At 59.1% G+C, this 16,484-nt stretch overlaps 2 protein-coding genes across 12 annotated transcripts; both read left to right on the forward strand.

Annotated features, from left to right (window-relative positions):
- Positions 1-243: 243 nt before the first annotated feature.
- On the forward strand, positions 244-10,394 carry ADAM15 (ADAM metallopeptidase domain 15). Of its 8 annotated transcripts, none has more exons than XR_011487674.1 (23): positions 244-450; positions 1,638-1,744; positions 2,364-2,440; positions 2,876-2,954; positions 3,129-3,205; positions 3,297-3,489; positions 4,280-4,345; positions 4,428-4,496; positions 4,574-4,743; positions 4,888-4,972; positions 5,409-5,557; positions 5,634-5,808; positions 6,037-6,129; positions 6,260-6,564; positions 6,651-6,852; positions 7,110-7,187; positions 7,642-7,714; positions 7,855-7,993; positions 8,370-8,439; positions 9,053-9,127; positions 9,541-9,612; positions 9,732-9,974; positions 10,074-10,394. XR_011487674.1 is itself a non-coding variant. In XM_020912507.2 (23 exons), the coding sequence occupies exons 1-23, from the start codon at positions 372-374 to the stop codon at positions 10,114-10,116; spliced, it is 2,601 nt and encodes an 866-aa protein (XP_020768166.2). In that variant the 5' UTR covers positions 245-371; the 3' UTR covers positions 10,117-10,394. The 8 variants fall into 8 exon arrangements, 7 of the variants coding, with proteins under 7 accessions (XP_020768166.2, XP_020768167.2, XP_020768168.2 ...); XM_020912507.2 differs by having other exon boundaries at positions 245-450; positions 9,850-9,974; XM_020912508.2 differs by having other exon boundaries at positions 245-450; positions 9,056-9,127; positions 9,850-9,974.
- Positions 10,395-11,931: 1,537 nt separating this feature from the next.
- On the forward strand, positions 11,932-16,085 carry EFNA4 (ephrin A4). 4 transcript variants are annotated; one of them, XM_070467452.1, is made up of 4 exons: positions 11,932-12,169; positions 14,276-14,571; positions 14,960-15,000; positions 15,395-16,085. In XM_070467452.1, exons 1-4 carry the CDS (start codon positions 12,057-12,059, stop codon positions 15,518-15,520), a joined length of 576 nt encoding a protein of 191 aa, XP_070323553.1. In that variant the 5' UTR covers positions 11,932-12,056; the 3' UTR covers positions 15,521-16,085. The 4 variants fall into 4 exon arrangements, with proteins under 4 accessions (XP_070323553.1, XP_070323552.1, XP_020768188.1 ...); XM_070467451.1 differs by having other exon boundaries at positions 11,933-12,169; positions 14,957-15,000; XM_020912529.2 differs by having other exon boundaries at positions 11,935-12,169; positions 14,960-15,025.
- Positions 16,086-16,484: the final 399 nt, after the last annotated feature.

The raw sequence follows: 16,484 nt of genomic DNA on the forward strand, positions 1-16,484 counted from the left end.
GCAGTGCAGCTGCTACGAAGGCGTCCTGACCCAGGGCCGGGTGGAGGAGCGACTCCCAAGCCGGTCGGACCGGGCCTTGGCTCCCATCCTGCAAGCAGCCTGAAGTGGCTGTGCAGAGCAGGGCCAGCAGTGCGGCAGTCGGAGTCAGGGGCTGGATCCACACTTCTTCGGAACCCGGCGCACTGTGGGGGTGGAGCCCTTCCAGGGGCGGGGCCTCGGGGCGGGGCCTGGCTCTGGCCGGGTGGGAGGAGCCTGGGAGGGGCCTGTGGCTGCGCCTGGCTGCGAGGTGCGAGAAGCCGACCCGGCAGCCGCGGCTCCTCGGCGCCCGGCCCAGCACCTGCTGCCCTCGCCCGGCCCCGGGCGGCGCTGCCATGCGCCTGGCGCTGCTCTGGGCCCTGGGGCTCCTGGGCGCGGGCAGCCCACTGCCCTCCCGACCGCTCCCAGATATAGGTGAGTGCCTGGCCAGAAGTGGGCCGGGGGTCGCCCTGGGAGGACGCACGGGGAAGTCGGGAGACCCTGGGGTCCTGGGGTCGGCCGGAGACCCCGAGAGACCCCATTCAGGGCATAGCCTGCCCTCGTCTGATGTTCTGGGCCGAGGACCCGGCGACGGGGCGATGGAGTGGGGAGGGAAGGTGGAGGGATGCCGGCGCCTCTGGGCCGGTCATCCTCTGCAGGGTCCCCGCGGACACTTTCAGGCCCCGGGACCGGGCACCGCGGGGCCTGGCCCAGCACCCCCTCAGGATCGCGGTAGTGGGGCTCTGCTCCCCGGGACTGACGTCTTCGCTCCTCTGGGGCCTAGCTGATCGTTCCACCCGGTGCCAGGGAGCCGAGTAGGCACGGCTCCTAGGGTTTGGCGAAGAGGATACTTCCTGGCCCCTCATCCCAGGCCTGAGAGGCCGGCACCCCTCACCCTGGTGCTGATCCCACCAGAAAGCTCACCGAGCGGGAGGGGGCCCGGGAGGAGCCAGGAATGGGAGAGTTGGCCAGGAAAGAAGCTGGGACACCAACCCCTCCTTGGAACTTTCACTTCCCGCTGCTGTCTTGGGCTGGGGGCCGAGAGGGCAGGCGGGGGTGGAGTGTCCGGAGGAGAGAGGGCCATTTGGTGGGGGGGGGACTCCGGGAGGAAGCAGAGGCTTGGGGAGCGGGTGTGCCTAACTGGGCATGAGGGGTATTTAAGGAGGGGGGTGTTTGCAATGCTCACCCAGAAATGGGCGTTCCCGGCATCTCTGATGTGAGGAAAGGGAGGGTGAGTGGGCACTGGGCCACAAGGCTTCGCCCAGTCCTGAGAGGGGGCGTTCCTGGGGAGGAGGGGGTTGGGAGGGAGTGGGAACAGGGGGAGGGTCCCTGTGAGAACCTGGGATTAGCTGAGGGGGACAGGGAAGGACAACAGGCTGGGCATGCTGAACTTCTTTCTCTGGGGACTTGTGGATGCGTTGGTGGGATGAAAGGAAAAAACTGGAGAGAAGCCCCCACCCTCTAGTATTCTCCTTTAAGTCCCAGAATGCAGTGTAGGAGCCCTTCAAGCAGAGAAGGGCCTTGATGGGTTGGGAGCCAGGTGGGTCAGAGGGCAGCAGCCACCTCCAGCCCTGGCGCTGATTCTCTCAGTACTCTTTTGGGGTGTCCTGGGAACCCTGCAGGTGTCACTGAGGAGACGCAGGCGAGGCCAGAGAGGGCCCAGAAGGGACCTCTGGAGCCCTGGATCCTTTGGGACAACCTCACGCTCAGCCAAGCAGCGGTGCTTCAGGTGAGCCTCTCTCCCCTCAAAGAAATAAGTTCGCACCCCCCCACCACCCTGAGTAACCAGGTGTCTCCAGGCAGAGGCAGGCTGAGAGCGGGTGAGCGCACTTCGCAGCAGCATGGCCATCCCGGGCCTGCCGCCTCTCCCTGCCCACCCCAGCACCTGGCTTCACTTATCTCCCTCTCCCGTCTACACACACATCTGTCTGCCTCAGCCCCACCCAAGTCGTCCATCTCCACTGAGGCCAAACTTGCTCTCTTGGTCTCATGTGGTCGGTTCTCTCAGTGGGGGGACTTGGAGAGGGTCGGGCCCCACCAGACACCCTCCCCTCCCAATTCTAAAGCTGAGTCAGAGGAAGGGCTGGGGCCTGCACTGGGCCCTACATGATGCTTCCTCTCTGGGCAGGAAGCCGAGAAGGGGCGGCTCAGATACCTTCCTTGACCTCCCCACACAACCCCCCAGAACAATGCCCCAGGCCAGGCAGGGCTTCCTGGCCCCTCCCTCGGGATCCCCCCACCAATGATCTAATCGTCGGTGCTCTCCTAAGGGCCTGAGGTTTTCTGGTTAGAGAAGATAGGAGTTACAGACAGGGCCAGGGAGGTGACATGCCCTCTGGTGCCCACAGACCAGTCTGCCTGAGGCTTTGCGGATCAAACTGGAATTGGATGGTGAGAGTCATATCCTGGAGCTGCTGCAGAATAGGTAATAATTATAGCAGTAATGTTACTAATAACACGACTAACAACTCATATAGCATCTACGAGGTGGTACTACGATGTGGTGCTTAGGTACTAAGAGCCTGAACGCACTAAATCTTCATAACAACCTCTATCAAGTAGATACTATTATGTATCATTATTGGCCTCATAGGTGAAGAAGTCAAGGCACAGAGACATTAAATAACTCCCCCAAGGTCACACAGCTGGTGGGTGCTAAAAACTAGATTGGAACTCAGATAGCCTGGGTTTGTAGCCAGTCTATGGCCCAACCACCATACTCTGCTACTGGAGGGGAAGCAGGAAGGTCGGGGGGATTGCCTAGCCCCCAGCTGCCCCTCTACCCTCTCCAGGCCTCAAGCTGTCACTGCACCATCCTAAGAGGCAGCTGACCCTGCCCTCCTTTTTCTTCATTCTGCAGGGAGCTAGTCTCAGGCCGCCCAACCCTGGTGTGGTACCAGCCTGATGGCACCCGGGTGGTCAGTGAGGGACATACTCTGGTGAGTCAGGCCATCTTGTGCCCTGTTTCTGGTCCGAGGGGATAAGGGAAGGGGCAACTGGAAGGTGCCATTCCTAGAAGATGGGAGGACACTGCATATCCTCACCAACAAGCTAGCCTCCTGGCTCAGATCTGGCCTGGCCTTCAGGTCAGCACTCATGTTTCTCTGCTGTAGGAGAACTGCTGCTACGAGGGGAGAGTGCATGGCCACGCCCACTCCTGGGTCTCTCTCTGCACCTGCTCTGGGCTCAGGTACAAGGGGTCTATTCCATGAAGGTGGAGAGAGTGCGGGTAAACAGGTATAGAGCTGGTAAGCTTTCTGACTTCCTGCATCTTCGCATAGGGGCTTAGTGATCCTGTCCCCAGAGAGAAGCTACTCCGTGGAGCTGGGGCCTGGGGATCTTCAGGGTCCCCCAGTCATCTCCCGGATCCAAGACCTCCTGCTGCCGCGCCACACTTGTGCCCTGAGCTGGCCTGCATCTGTGCTCATGCAGGCTCTACCGGAGCACCCCCTGGGACAGCGTCACACTCATCGGGTGAGGAGGAAAGACAGGAGGGCTGGGCTTCTGTCGTCCCCGGGCTTGGCCCCCTGGCCCTCAGAACTATTGGCTCATAGTAACGACAGTTCCTGCTCATGGAGCGATTTCGCAGTACCAGGCACTTTGTAAACATTAACTCCTTCACTCACTCCAGCAACCGTGGGGGGTAGGTGCTATCCATAGCTCTGTTTTAGTGAGAAAACTGGCTCTAAGAGGTTAAGTGACTTGGTCAAGGCCATTCAACTAATACATGGTATTTCCAGGATTTGGATGCAGGCACTTGACTCAAACCCTTCATCTGTCTTATGATCCAAATGCAGAGAGCTCTCACTTGGATATAGCAAATACATAGTTACTGATCATCAAGCAGTAAGAACTCAATTTATTCAATGGGGATAATGGAACTACTTACCTTATAGGATTACTGTGAAGATTAAATGTATCTACATACATATATATATGTATGTAAATGCTTAGAACTCCAATCTGTCTGGCATATGTTAAGTATTTGATGGTGTCAGCTTTTTTTTTTTTTTTCCCTAATTTGGAAAAAGCACTGAATTTGAAGCCAGAAAAGCAGGGCTCTACTCCCAGCTTCATAACCTATTCTTAGTCCACTTGGGCAAGTCCCCGGCCTCCCAGGTTCTCCGTGGTTCCCTGTAAAATGGACTCTTCACTCTCTTCGCTTTGACCACACAGGGTGGGTGTGGACACAGCCTGGCCAGTTGGGCGTGGCTGCGGGTGGTGGCTGGTGGGTGTGTCTGATGCTCCTTCCTCTTGTCCACAGTGGAGGCGGGACGTGGTGACAGAGACCAAGATTGTTGAGCTGGTGATTGTGGCTGACCATTCCGAGGTGAGCTGGCCAGCCCCTGGCTGCCCTCCCCTGACCTCTGCCAGCCGTGCTACCTTTCCTGGTCACCTCTCTTGACCCGCAGGTCCAGAGGCACCGGGGCTTCCAGAGCCTACTGAACCGCACCCTGGAAGTGGCCCTCCTCCTGGACACAGTGAGTATCAGGCCTGACAGCATCCTGATGGCCCCCAACATTGGGAACTCCTCTCCTGAGTCCCAGTTCTCTTCCAGTTCTTCAGGCCTATGAATGTCCGGGTGGCACTAGTGGGCCTGGAGGCCTGGACCCAGCACGACCTGATAGAGATAAACCGGAACCCAGGTCTCACGTTAGACAGCTTCCTCCACTGGCGCCGGACAAACCTGCTGCCTCGGTTGCCCCACGACAGTGCCCAGTTGGTGACGTAAGACACCCCCCCAGGATCAGCCAGCAGGGTCTGGCTCTGCCTTGGCCTGGCCAATTTCATACCCCAGCTCCCTCTGTGAGGGCCTGAAGCTCTGGCCACTTTTACTTTGGAACCCTAACCTTTGACCTTTCAATCCCACAGTGCCACTTCATTCTCTGGGCCCACGGTGGGCATGGCCATTCAGAACTCCATCTGTTCTCCTGAGTTTTCAGGAGGTGTGAACATGGTGAGCTATGTCCACATCTCCTCCCCATTCCCCATCCAAGTCCTACAGCTGTGGTACCATATATTCACTGAAACCCCCAGCAAAGTTACCAACCACAAGCTGAGGGTATAGAGGGCAGGGGTGCATGGAAGGTGCCCCTCGCCTGTGGCCAGCTCATCATGTCTTCACCTAGAAGCTTTGCCCATTTCTTGGGGGAGGGGGGGACAGCTGAGGCCCAAAGGACCTTGGTGCTCTCCCAGGGCCATACAGTGAGATATGGGGAACAGAGCTGAGCTAGAGCCCAAGTTTCCTACCACCCAGGCCTGGGCTCTCCTCCTGGTTTAGAAGCACTTAAGGAGGGAGGCGGGACCTGCTCAGGGCCCAAGAGGTCAGATGAAGAGAGAACAGGAGCAATCAGGCTGGTGCTCGACCTGGGCTATCCCCTCCCCAATGACAGGACCACTCCACGAGCATCCTGGGAGTCGCCTCCTCAATAGCCCACGAGCTGGGACACAGCCTGGGCCTGGGCCATGACTCCCCTGGGAATAGCTGCCCCTGTCCGGGTCCAGCCCCAGCCAAGAGCTGCATCATGGAGGCCTCCACAGAGTGAGTAACTGCAGGATGGAGAGGGAAGGGGGCAGGGGGAGGTCTGCAGCCCCAACCTCCTTGCTGTCATCTCCAGCTTCCTGCCAGGCTTGAACTTCAGCAACTGCAGCCGACAGGCCCTGGAGAAAGCCCTCCTGGGTGGAATGGGCAGCTGCCTCTTTGAACGGCTGTCCGATCTGCCTTCTATGGCCAGTGTCTGCGGAAATATGTTGGTGGAGCCCGGCGAGCAGTGTGACTGTGGCTTCCCAGATGTAAGCCCCTCCCCCAGAGCTGTGCCCTCACCCTGGCTCATCGGCTGTCTCCAAGCCCCCAGAGCCCCGCTCCCCACCTGCCTGTCTGCGGGGACAGCAGGCAGGCTGTCCAGCTCCAGCTCTCACCCGCCATGCAGAGGCCTCGGGTTCAGGCTCCCGGGGGCGGTTGGGGTCAGGTCCCAGGCCCAGCCCGCTCTGACACCTGGCCTTCTGTGCCCTTCCCTGCAGGACTGCACTGATCCCTGCTGTGACTACTTCACCTGTCAGCTGAGGCCAGGGGCCCAGTGCGCATCTGATGGACTCTGCTGTCACAATTGCCAGGTGGGCCCAGACTGGACCGGCCACCCAGAGTCCACCTGCCAGGGGCCAGGGTGGAAAAGGTCATCCTAACTCCCAGGGCCTGGCTGGATTTGCCCCCAACCCCACACTAACATTCACCCACCCTCCACAGCTGCGTCCAGCTGGCTGGAAGTGTCGCCCCACCAGAGGTGAATGCGACTTACCGGAGTTCTGCCCCGGAGACAGCTCCCAGTGCCCCCCGGATGTCAGCATGGGGGACGGTGAGCCATGTGCTGGTGGACAGGCTGTGTGCATGCTAGGGCGTTGTGCCTCCTACGCCCAGCAGTGCCAGGCTCTCTGGGGGCCTGGGGCCAAGCCCGCCGCACCGCTCTGCCTCCTTGCTGCCAATACTAGAGGGGACGCCTTTGGGAGCTGTGGGCGCAATCCTGATGGCAGTTATGTGTCCTGTGCCCCTCGGTAAGTGAGGGAACCTGGCTCCTCCCCTAGGTCTGTGGGCATCTTGGCTCCACCACACTGACCCTGCACCTCCTCCCTCACCCCAGAGATGCCATGTGCGGGCAACTCCAGTGCCAGGGTGGGAGGGCCCAGCCTCTGCTGGGCTCAGCCCAGGATCTTCGCTGGGAGATGCTGGAAGCCAACGGGACCCAGCTGAAGTTGAACTGTAGCTGGGTACACCTGGACCTGGGCAACGACGTGGCCCAGCCCCTCTTGACTCTGCCTGGCACAGCCTGTGGCCCTGGCCTGGTGAGCAGCCTCGGTGGGCAGGACCAGGTGGGGAGGGATGTCTGAACTGCTGTGAGCAGTGCCCAGACCTCATTAGCCACCAGTGCAAACAGTGCAGGCTCTGAGGGGAGTTCAGATTCTCACTTCAGATGGAGCAGAGTCCTGTGGGCCTGTGAGCCTTGGTGTCCCCATCTGTAAAAGTGTGCTGGGCCTCGGCGTCCCAGGGCCAGTAAAGCGTGTGAGAGGGTGATCTTTGCTCTTCTCTCCCCACTGGGCAGGTGTGTGTTGAGCAGCGGTGCCAGTCAGTAGAGGTCCTGGGAGCACAGGAATGTCGAAGGAGATGCCATGGGCATGGGGTGAGCTGGCATGGGGGGAGATGAAGGGGGAGCAGGGAGCCTCTGGGAAGGAAAATAATGGTGGGCTTTGCAAACAGACACACCTGGGTTCTAATCCTAGCTCTACCGTGTCTTAACTGTGGGACCCCTGGCAGGTTATTAACCTCTCTGAGCTCAGTTCCTCATCTAACTAATGGGCATAATAGTAGTACCCACTTCCTGGGGCACACGAGGTGAGTACAACACTAGCTTCTGGCACAGTGGCCGGCAGATAGAAGGCACTCACAGCGTGAGTTCAATCTAATTTCCTCTGCTGCTGGCACCGATCGAGTCCCTCTCTCCAGAGCGGTGGCACCTTCTACCTCCTCATCCTCAGCATGCCCAGCCGTGGACATCTGAGATCCTGAAAAGCTGGGGACAGGGAAACATGGCCCCAGAGAGCCCAGCTCCTCACTGTCCAACCTGTGCATCCTAGGTCTGCGACAGCAACAGACGCTGCCACTGTGAGGATGGCTGGGCACCCCCAGACTGCACCACCCACATCAGAGGTAGCACAGCGTGGGGTGCAGGGGCAGCTGAGAGGGTGTCCTTCATCACCCCTCTTTTTCTGATCCCTTCGCTGCTGGTTCCTTGCCTCCCTGTGACCCCTGACCCTTTCACTTCACTGATCACCTGATCTCACCCACAGCAACCAGCTCCCTGACCACAGGGCTGCCTCTCAGCCTCCTGTTGTTGCTGGTCCTGGTGCTCCTTGGTGCCAGCTACTGGCATCGTGCCCGCCTGCGCCAACGACTCTGCCAGCTCAAAGGACCCAGCTGCCAATACAGGTACAAGCCTCCCTGTTACCAACTCTCTCAACATCTCTGTTAAGGACCACAGCTCTGAAGCCCTGCCCCCATCCCCTGGGCAGCCCCCAGACCACACCCCATACACCCCCTTCCCTACTTGTGCCCCATAACTCTTCACCTCATGTGTAGACCCAGGTGGGGCAACTGCAGTGCTAGGACCATTTCTCTCCAGGAGCCCCAGGGCTGGATAAGTGGGGCCATCCCTCAGGCTGATCAGCTTCCCCTCCTCACCTCTGATTTGGCCTAAACCATGCTTCAAGGGGCCACAAAGAATTAACCCCACTCAAGGGCTGCCTATGGGCACAAAATGGTCTGAGGCTGGGTCCTCGCCCTCCTTGCCTTTCTCCATGCTCAGGGCAGCCCAGTCTGGTCCCCCAGAACGCCCAGGACCCCCACAGAGGGCCCTGCTGATGCCAGGTGCCAAGGTAAGTCTGTATGCCAGAGCAGAGAGGGCCCCGACCCAGGCAGGAATCCAGGTTGGGTGGGGGTGTCCAAGGCTCTGGACTCAGAGAAAGACTTGCATCGCCCATGAGTCAGTCATTGGAGTCAGGGCCAGCCTTCCCCGCACCTCCCCTGGCTGCAGGCTGAGAAACAGTCCAGTCTGGACTGGGGCGGGGCAATCACCTAGAGGAAGGAGTGCTGAGCTCTGCGAGCTGGCCAAGCCAGTGGCTTTCAAAGGTGGGTCTCCCTGTGCTCCCAGCAGTGGTGCCCCAGGAGGGCACGAGGGGGTGCTCAGAGTGGGCTTCATGCGCCAGGACCTGATGAGGCCCTGGCCACCAAGTGTAGAAGGGCCGGTGAGTGCCTCTGCCCTGAGCCCCCTGGATCTGATGACAGGAGTGCGTGTGTGGAGGTGGTCTGCATGCCTACTCCACCACTTGTCACCCTTTCTGCATGCAACTGAATAACTGCATGCATGCACAGCCCCACTGCCCCTGGGGCCCTGGCTGCCCACCCCTGAGCACTAACACCTCTCTGCCCACATCTGTCTCTCTGCTCCCTCCCCCGCCCCCTGCCTGTCTGCTCCTCCGGCTCTCTCAGCAGGCTAGTGCTCTTGGCTTCCCGGCCCCTCCTTCCAGGCCGCTGCCTCCTGACCCTGTGCCCAAGAGACTCCAGGTAAATCTGGGCCAGGCCCGGCCCTGGCCCAGGGCAGGTGGGAGGCTTGGTGCCCAACTGCAGCTCTCATCCCTGTTCCCTGCCAGTAGCACTCGTCTTTAGGGGACCAGGGTGCCCTCAGCCTTCAGACACTCTGAGCCCCAGAAGCAGCAAAGGGTGAGCCGTCTGCCTTGGTTTCTACCACCATCTAGTGGTCAGTGGCGGGACTGCAGTTGGCCAGGGACACCCCCAGTGACCCACACCTCTCTCCCCTGAGGCCTCTCCTGGCATGCACTCAAGCCCCATGCGCACGTCCCAGTTCTCTTCTGCCCCCTGGCTGACTTTGCATGTTGACCTGAACCCCTGGGGCGACCCGTCGCATGTCCACTGCCCCTGGCTGTGCTCTCATAGTCACCGCCCCTCTCTCTGTTCAGGCTGAGCTGGCAGACCGACCCAATCCCCCCACCCGCCCTCTGCCCGCTGACCCGGTGGTGAGGCGCCCAAAGGTAACCGTGGGGGGAGAGAAGGGCACAGCCTCTCCCCCCACCCAGGGCTGTGGTGCTGGTGGCAAGACCTCCTCTGTGCCTGAGGCCACATACCCCAGTGGCATCTTTAATGGTGACAGGTTGGTTTGGAGACACAGGTGACCTATGGTGCCACCTCTCAAGCTGGTGCTCCCCAGCATCAGTGCGTCAGAGTGAACAACATGATACGCTCTCCCAAGCTGGCCTTCTCTCTCTCAGCCACAGGGGCCCACCAAGCCCCCACCCCCGAGAAAGCCACTGCCTGCTGACCCTCACGGCCGGCGCCCTTCTGGTGACCTGCCTGGCCCTGGAGCTGGAATCCCGCCCCCAGTGGTACCCTCCAGGTAGGAGAGGAGAGGAGAGGCGCGGAGGATGGGTGGATTGGGCGAGTGGTCTGGGAAAACAGCACCTCTGACCTTTTTTCTTGGCTTTCCACATCCCAGGCCTGCGCCGCCGCCCCCAGCAGCGTCCTCGCTCTACCTCTAACTTCTCCTGAGGTTCTGCTGCCTCCAGCCTGGACTTAGGACGTCAATAGGCAGACCTGACCCCTGAAGCCCCCCACGGTGACTGAAGGAGCCGGAGCCTGGACCCTGTGGAGCAGGAGTCTTAAGATACCGGGTACCTCCACTTGCTGTCAAACAGCACTCTGGGGACCGGCCCACTCCGCGGCATCTGGGGGTTGGGAAGGGTCTGGGAGCTGGACGGAGCTGAAGGAAGTGCGCACAGCCTGTCTGCTGACTTAAAATAAAAGTGAGGTCTTGGGAGCACGTCTTCAAGTTTGTCTGCTTCGGGAAGGAGGGTCTCCCCTGTTGTGATTCCAGGTCTGGCCGCCAGGAGACGCTGCCGCCTCAGAGGAAGACAGGATAGGGAGGGCGAGAGTCCCAGGTTGGGTGAGAGGATCCCTGGGATGCTCGCGGCTAGTGTCTGCCTAGCCTGTGATGTCTCTCTGCATAATCCAGTACCACAAAGGGCGCTGTATGCCTTCTACCACCCCCAGTCGCCAAGTTCTCACCGCCAACGCTGCGCGGCCCTTTAGCGGCGGCCATTGACAAACCCGTCAAGCTGTTGGACTCGCCTTCCCCACCCTCTGACCAGTGGCTGGGGAAAATGGAACTGGCTGATGTTCTCAGAGCCCCGGAGCTGGGGCAGGGCGGGGCAGCGGCTCCCAAGATTCCAAGGCCGCACACCTGCCTCCCCCCTCCCCCACCCCACCTGAGGGTTTGGGAACAAAGGTGCTTTGTACCGGCCCGCAACCACCTCATTACTTCGTCTTGGAGACTGTGGCCTTCGTTCTCCCAGAACGAAGGTGTGGGGTGGAAAGGGACAGTTGCCAATCCCAAGGTAAGCATCAAGCTTGCCACTTGAGGCTCGGTAAAGGGTGGGGTGAGGGGTCCCCGGGAGGCGATTTGTCCCTTCCTCTCGCTGTATCTCTAGACGTGCAAAGAAAAAGGAGCAATGTGCCTACGATGGCTGGACAAACTTCATGGATTCTTGCCCCGCGCCTCACTTGCCTCTTTCTGGGTGAGAGGCGTGGGCCCATATTTAAATCTTCCAAAGATTTAATAAGGCTTTCCACCCTGTATTATGGCTTTCCAGGTGGTGCTGTGGCAAAGAATCCATTTGCCAAAGCAGGGGACGCAAGAGACGTGAGTTCAATCCCTGGGTCGGGATGATCCCCTGGAGAAGGAAATGACAACCCACTCCAGTATTCTTGCCGATATAATCCCAAGAACAGAAGAACCTGGCGGGTTACAGTCCATGGGGTCACAAAGAGTCAGACACGACTGAGCAATTGAAAACACACACACACACACACACACACACACACACACACACACACACACTATATTGTTGTTTTTATTTAGTCTCTCAGTCCGACTCTTTGCGACCCCCATGGACTGTAGCCCGCCAGGTTCCTCTGTCCATGGGATTATCCCGGCAAGAATACTGGAGTGGGTTGTCATTTCCTTCTCCAGAGGATCATCCCAACCAGGGGATCATCCCAACCTAGGGATCGAACCCGCGTCTCCCGCACTGCAGGCAGATTCTTTACCCCTGAACCACCAGGGAAGCACCCTGTACTAACACAGCACGAAAGACACGACCTCTCTAAAACAACTCCTAGACAGGGTAATATGTCCCTTTTTGCCGCCCCCTTGAAACGGGCCCAACCTCAGCGAAAGCTTGCCGAAGCTGGAGAACTCTGCGGCGCCCAGAAGGTTAACAAGAGTTGGCTTTGAATGAAGAGGCGGAGACGCGACCCCATTGGTGAAAAGTTATCCAGGGGCGTGGCCTGTGAGTCTCTGCACCCCACCCCCCTTCTCGCAAGCCCCACCCCAACCTCCTCTGCACTTTGTACCTTTCTCGCCGCGACTGCGAAGCGGACCGGGACGGGCCGGGCCAGACCACACCAGACCTAGGGGGCGATGCGGCTGCAGCCCCTGCTGCAGACTGTCCTCTGGGCCGTGCTCCTCAGCTCCCCTCTGCGAGGGGGCTGTGGCCTCCGCCTTGCGGTCTACTGGAACTCCAGTAACCCCAGGTAGCCGGGCCGAAACCGGCGGGCGGCGAGCCGGGCCTGCACGCTCCCGGGCCGGGCGCGCGCACGACACTCGCTCTGTGCGCGGCGCCGCCTGGACCCGGCCGCGCGCCGGGGATCCTTTGTTTGAGCCGGCGGGGGAGGAGGGAGGGGCGAGGCGCGCCTGGGGTCCCCCATGCCCGCCCGCTTGCGTTGGAGGCGAGCGGAGGACCCCAGCCCCGAAGGCAGTCGGTGGGGTCTGAGAGCCGGGAGCTGGGGGAACCTCAGCCTGCAACCCGAGCCCCGCCCCCCTCGCTTCTGTCTTGGGGATCCCCAGCCTTCCTCCGGCCGAAGCTGGGGCGAGCGGACTTGCGGGGCGCCGGAGGGGGGGTGGTTACTCTTGTGAAAGAGGGTTACTCTCCTGCTGGCTTGGCCTCCCCTTTGGTGCTCGCTTTTTCTCCTGAGCTCATTCTAGAACGCTTTCATCTCAGTCATTATTAGTCCTTCTATTTCTGTGCAGTCTCGGCCCTGCCCTCCTAGAGTTGAGTCACTTTTAGGCAAGTCATCTGACCTCCCTAACCTCAGTTATCTCATCTGTAAAATGGGGTAATATTGTCTAGTACCCTGGGAAGTCAGGTAGACTGAGGTCATGTGTGTACAGGAGGTAAAGGCTGTACAGATATAAACTACTATTTTCTGTCTCCTGATCTGCCTGCCTTGGAACCCGGATGTTTTTTTCCTGTTTCCATGCTCCTCCCCAATTCTCCTTGCCTCTCTCTGCTTTCTCCATGTTTTCCTTTCTGATTTTCTACTTAAAACAATCTGTGACTCTGTTCATTTGTTCAGTCACTAACATTTATTAAGCGTGTACGGTGTGCCCGGACTAGGGCGCTGGGGGTTAGAAATAAGACCTAGGCTCTGCCCTTTGGGATCCCCAAGGGCCCCCGGGTGAGCAGGCTTCAGAAGAGGTCATTACAATACCATTGCTGTGTGGTGAGAGCTGTTGTCTTCCACCTCTGAATTCCTCTCTGTGTTCCAGACCAGTGCCTCTGAATGACTTGGAAAATTGGTTAAAAATTCAGGTTCCTACCCCCTAACCCTGAGGTTTCTGACTTATTCATTCCATTCCCAAATATTTATTAAGCATTTTCTTTGTGCATGACACTTTTCCAGGCACTAGGGATGCCGCGGAACTAAACAAAGGCCCAGCTTCTGTTCCAGCAGGTCTGAGCTGAGTCCAGGAATCTGCATTCCTAATCACAACTCCAGATGCAGGTGGTCTTGAGACCACCCATTGAGAGAGAGTTGGGGGCCTTTCATAAGTCAAGTTGGGCTCTGTGTATGATGAGCATGGGGATGGGAGTAGTTCATGCTTTACTTGATGTGGGAGGGGTTGATGTGTCCTAGGTCTTAACACCCATAGTGGCTCCCCCCGGGGCATCTCCCAAGAGGTCGAAGGGAGTCCTGAGGAGGCCAAAGATTGGGAGATACGTGGAGGGGGCTCCAAGTCTGGCACTTTGTTGTCCTGGCAAAAAAAGGAGGGGGAGGGGAGGTTCCCACCATCCACTCTTTTTCTTTCTTTCTTACTATGGCATTCTTTCGGCATTGAATTGACATCTTAAAAAGGCAGCCTTCCCCTTTGTGAATCGGTTAAAGAGGATACTGTTCCAGTCTCCATCTCTGGTCTGTGACTGCACTGTGGGCCCAGATCTGTGCCCTTCGCCTCTGTGCCTCGGCTTCTTCACCGCAGCCATCCACCTAACATCTGTCAAGCACAGGTGCTACACCAAGGCCTTGTGTTGGGCATCAGAGCTCAAGAGGGGTGGCAGCTCCCACCCAAAGGCTAGGGTGTGGGAGTGACCTTCTCACGTTTGAGTCTTGTGGTTGTAGGCCCTGCAGTCCCTTAACCTCTCTGAAACTGTGCATCGGTTACCTCATCCATTTCTTGCACTCTCTTTGTCTCTCAAGAGTTGTAGGTCTGGGGAACTCAAAGACCCCCCCAAGCTGCTCCCGCTCCAGCGGGTGGGGACTGGCTGGCAGGGACCCTTGGGAAGGGGTATCTTTGAACCTTGTGCCCCTGTTGTGCTGTGCCAAGGAGCCCCTCTGCCCTCGACTACCTTATGCCTGCAGGCTGCTTCGAGGAGACGCTGTGGTGGAGCTGGGCTTCAAGGATTACCTAGACATCATCTGCCCACACTATGAGAGTCCAGGGCCCCCTGAGGGCCCCGAGACATTCGCATTATACGTAGTGGACTGGGCGGGCTACAAGGCCTGCCGGGCTGAAGGGCCGGGTGCCTTCAAGCGCTGGGAGTGCTCCCACCCCTTCGCTCCCTTTGGCCCTATTCGATTTCCAGAGAAGATTCAGCGCTTCACACCCTTCTCCCTTGGCATGGAGTTCTTGCCTGGAGAGACCTACTACTACATCTGTGAGTGAGGATGGGCACCCTGGCCACCTCCTGGGGAAGGCAGGGAGGGGAGTGGGGCTACCTGCCATTGCCAGCAGTCAAGGCAGAGAGCCTGAGGGGCGGGGAAAGGAAAGGAAGGCAGGCCAGGCCTAGGAGAGGGGAGCAGGCAAGGGTCCAGAACGTGGTAGGGGGATATCTAGAGTGAGCTGATAAAGACACGGGGCAAGGAAGAGGAGCCGGGCAAGGGGACATGAGGAGGAACACAGGTGGGCATCTAGATGTAGCCCCACAATAAGGAAAAGTTTTCCAGAGAACTGGAGAGAGAAGCTGGGAGGGTTTTAAAGTGACTCTGAAGCATGCAAACTAGCCCATGCTAACTTCTTCCTCCCAATTTCCCACCACCCAGCAGTGCCAACTCCGGGGAGTCCTGGCCAATGCTTGAGGCTCCAGGTGTCTATCTGCTGCAAGGAGGACAGTGAGTGGGTTGGGGCGGGGGAGCAACCCTTCTGGCTAGTGTGGGGCCCTCGGGAATGGGGGGAGCAGTGGGAAGAATCTGGGAGCATTAGACTCTGGGGGGCCTCTTCTTCCCCCTTTAGCCTGTGGGAGCCTCCGCTGCACAGTGGGAATGGCATCTCCGGGGCAAGGCCCTCACTGAACTGGTGGCCTCTAATGGCACCTGGGAGGAGACCTGCAAGTTGGGGCTTTGAGGTGGCAGATTATGGGAGGGATTGGCTGGTTCGGGAGACCCTGAAGCAAGGGGTGGGAGTGAACAACTAACGGGCAGAGCAAGAAGGAGGCTGCCGAAGCAAGAGGACCCATCAGTGCTACCCCCTCCCCCTCACAGAGCCTGAGTCAGCCCATCCTGTTGGGAGCCGTGGAGAGAGTGGCACGTCAGGGTGGCAAGGAGGGGCCACTCCCAGTCCCCTCTGTCTCTTGCTGCTGCTGCTGTTTCCAATTCTGCGACTCCTGAGAGTTCTCTGAGCCAAGCGGACCCTTCCTGCCACCCCCAGGAACCAGAGCCCTCCTAAGACTCCTTGGAGAGGGGCCCCTGCCCCCTACCTGAGCTGGACGTGCCAAGCCAGACAGACAAGATGGAAGAGTTGGGGGGGAGGTCTGAGGCGACCCTTCCAGGTACTGGCCTCCTCATCACAGGCTGAAGAGGAGCCACAGGGAGCGGCGGACAGCCCTGGGCACCTCAGAGCAGAGGCGAGGCAACCATAAGGTCTCCATCAGCGGCTTGATGTTCAAATCCCTGCCCCCAGGAAGGCTGGGACTTGATGGGATGGCATCCTGGAGCCTGCTGGGGGCCAAGGCGAAGACCTGGGGACAGGCGAATTGCTGGACCAGGTCAGGCAAGAAGCCCAGGCCTGCCATCTGTCCCCAGTGCCCTGTGGGCCTCTTCCCTGGGGCAGCACCTCGCCTCCCCAGAGGATCATTCACTTGTCTTCTGTGAAGACGGACTTAGCATGAGGTTGAATTTCATGCCAGTGTATATTTTTGTAAGTGTCGGGACTTTAGTAAACCAACTACCCATCTTTTTGTTGCTTTTTCCAACCTACTGCCCTCTGCCCTCTAGCTCCTTGCCTGACACTGGGCCCTGGAGGGGGGTGGGGGGAGCGGGGTGCAGGGTGGGGGGTGGCACAGTAGCGGAGTTCCCTGAAGTCTCTGCTCTCAGTGTGGCTTGGCCTGACCCCCATGCCAGCTGTGCCCAAGCCATCCATGCCAGGCCTCAGTGGGCACCCCTCTGGGCAGTGTGGGGTGGGTGCCAGCAGCAGCTGTGGAGCTTGGCACCCTTTACCACCTCTCTAGCTGGTTTCCTGGGCTGGGGAGGGGACAGGTGCTCCTGATAGCCCCCACACACACACTCGGGGCACTGCTCAAGCTCTGGCAGCACCGAGCAGGATGTTGGGGCAAAGGCAAGGGGTAGTAGAAAG

This window comes from Odocoileus virginianus, chromosome 5 (genome assembly GCF_023699985.2).
Source record: "Odocoileus virginianus isolate 20LAN1187 ecotype Illinois chromosome 5, Ovbor_1.2, whole genome shotgun sequence".
Lineage (NCBI taxonomy): Eukaryota > Metazoa > Chordata > Mammalia > Artiodactyla > Cervidae > Odocoileus > Odocoileus virginianus.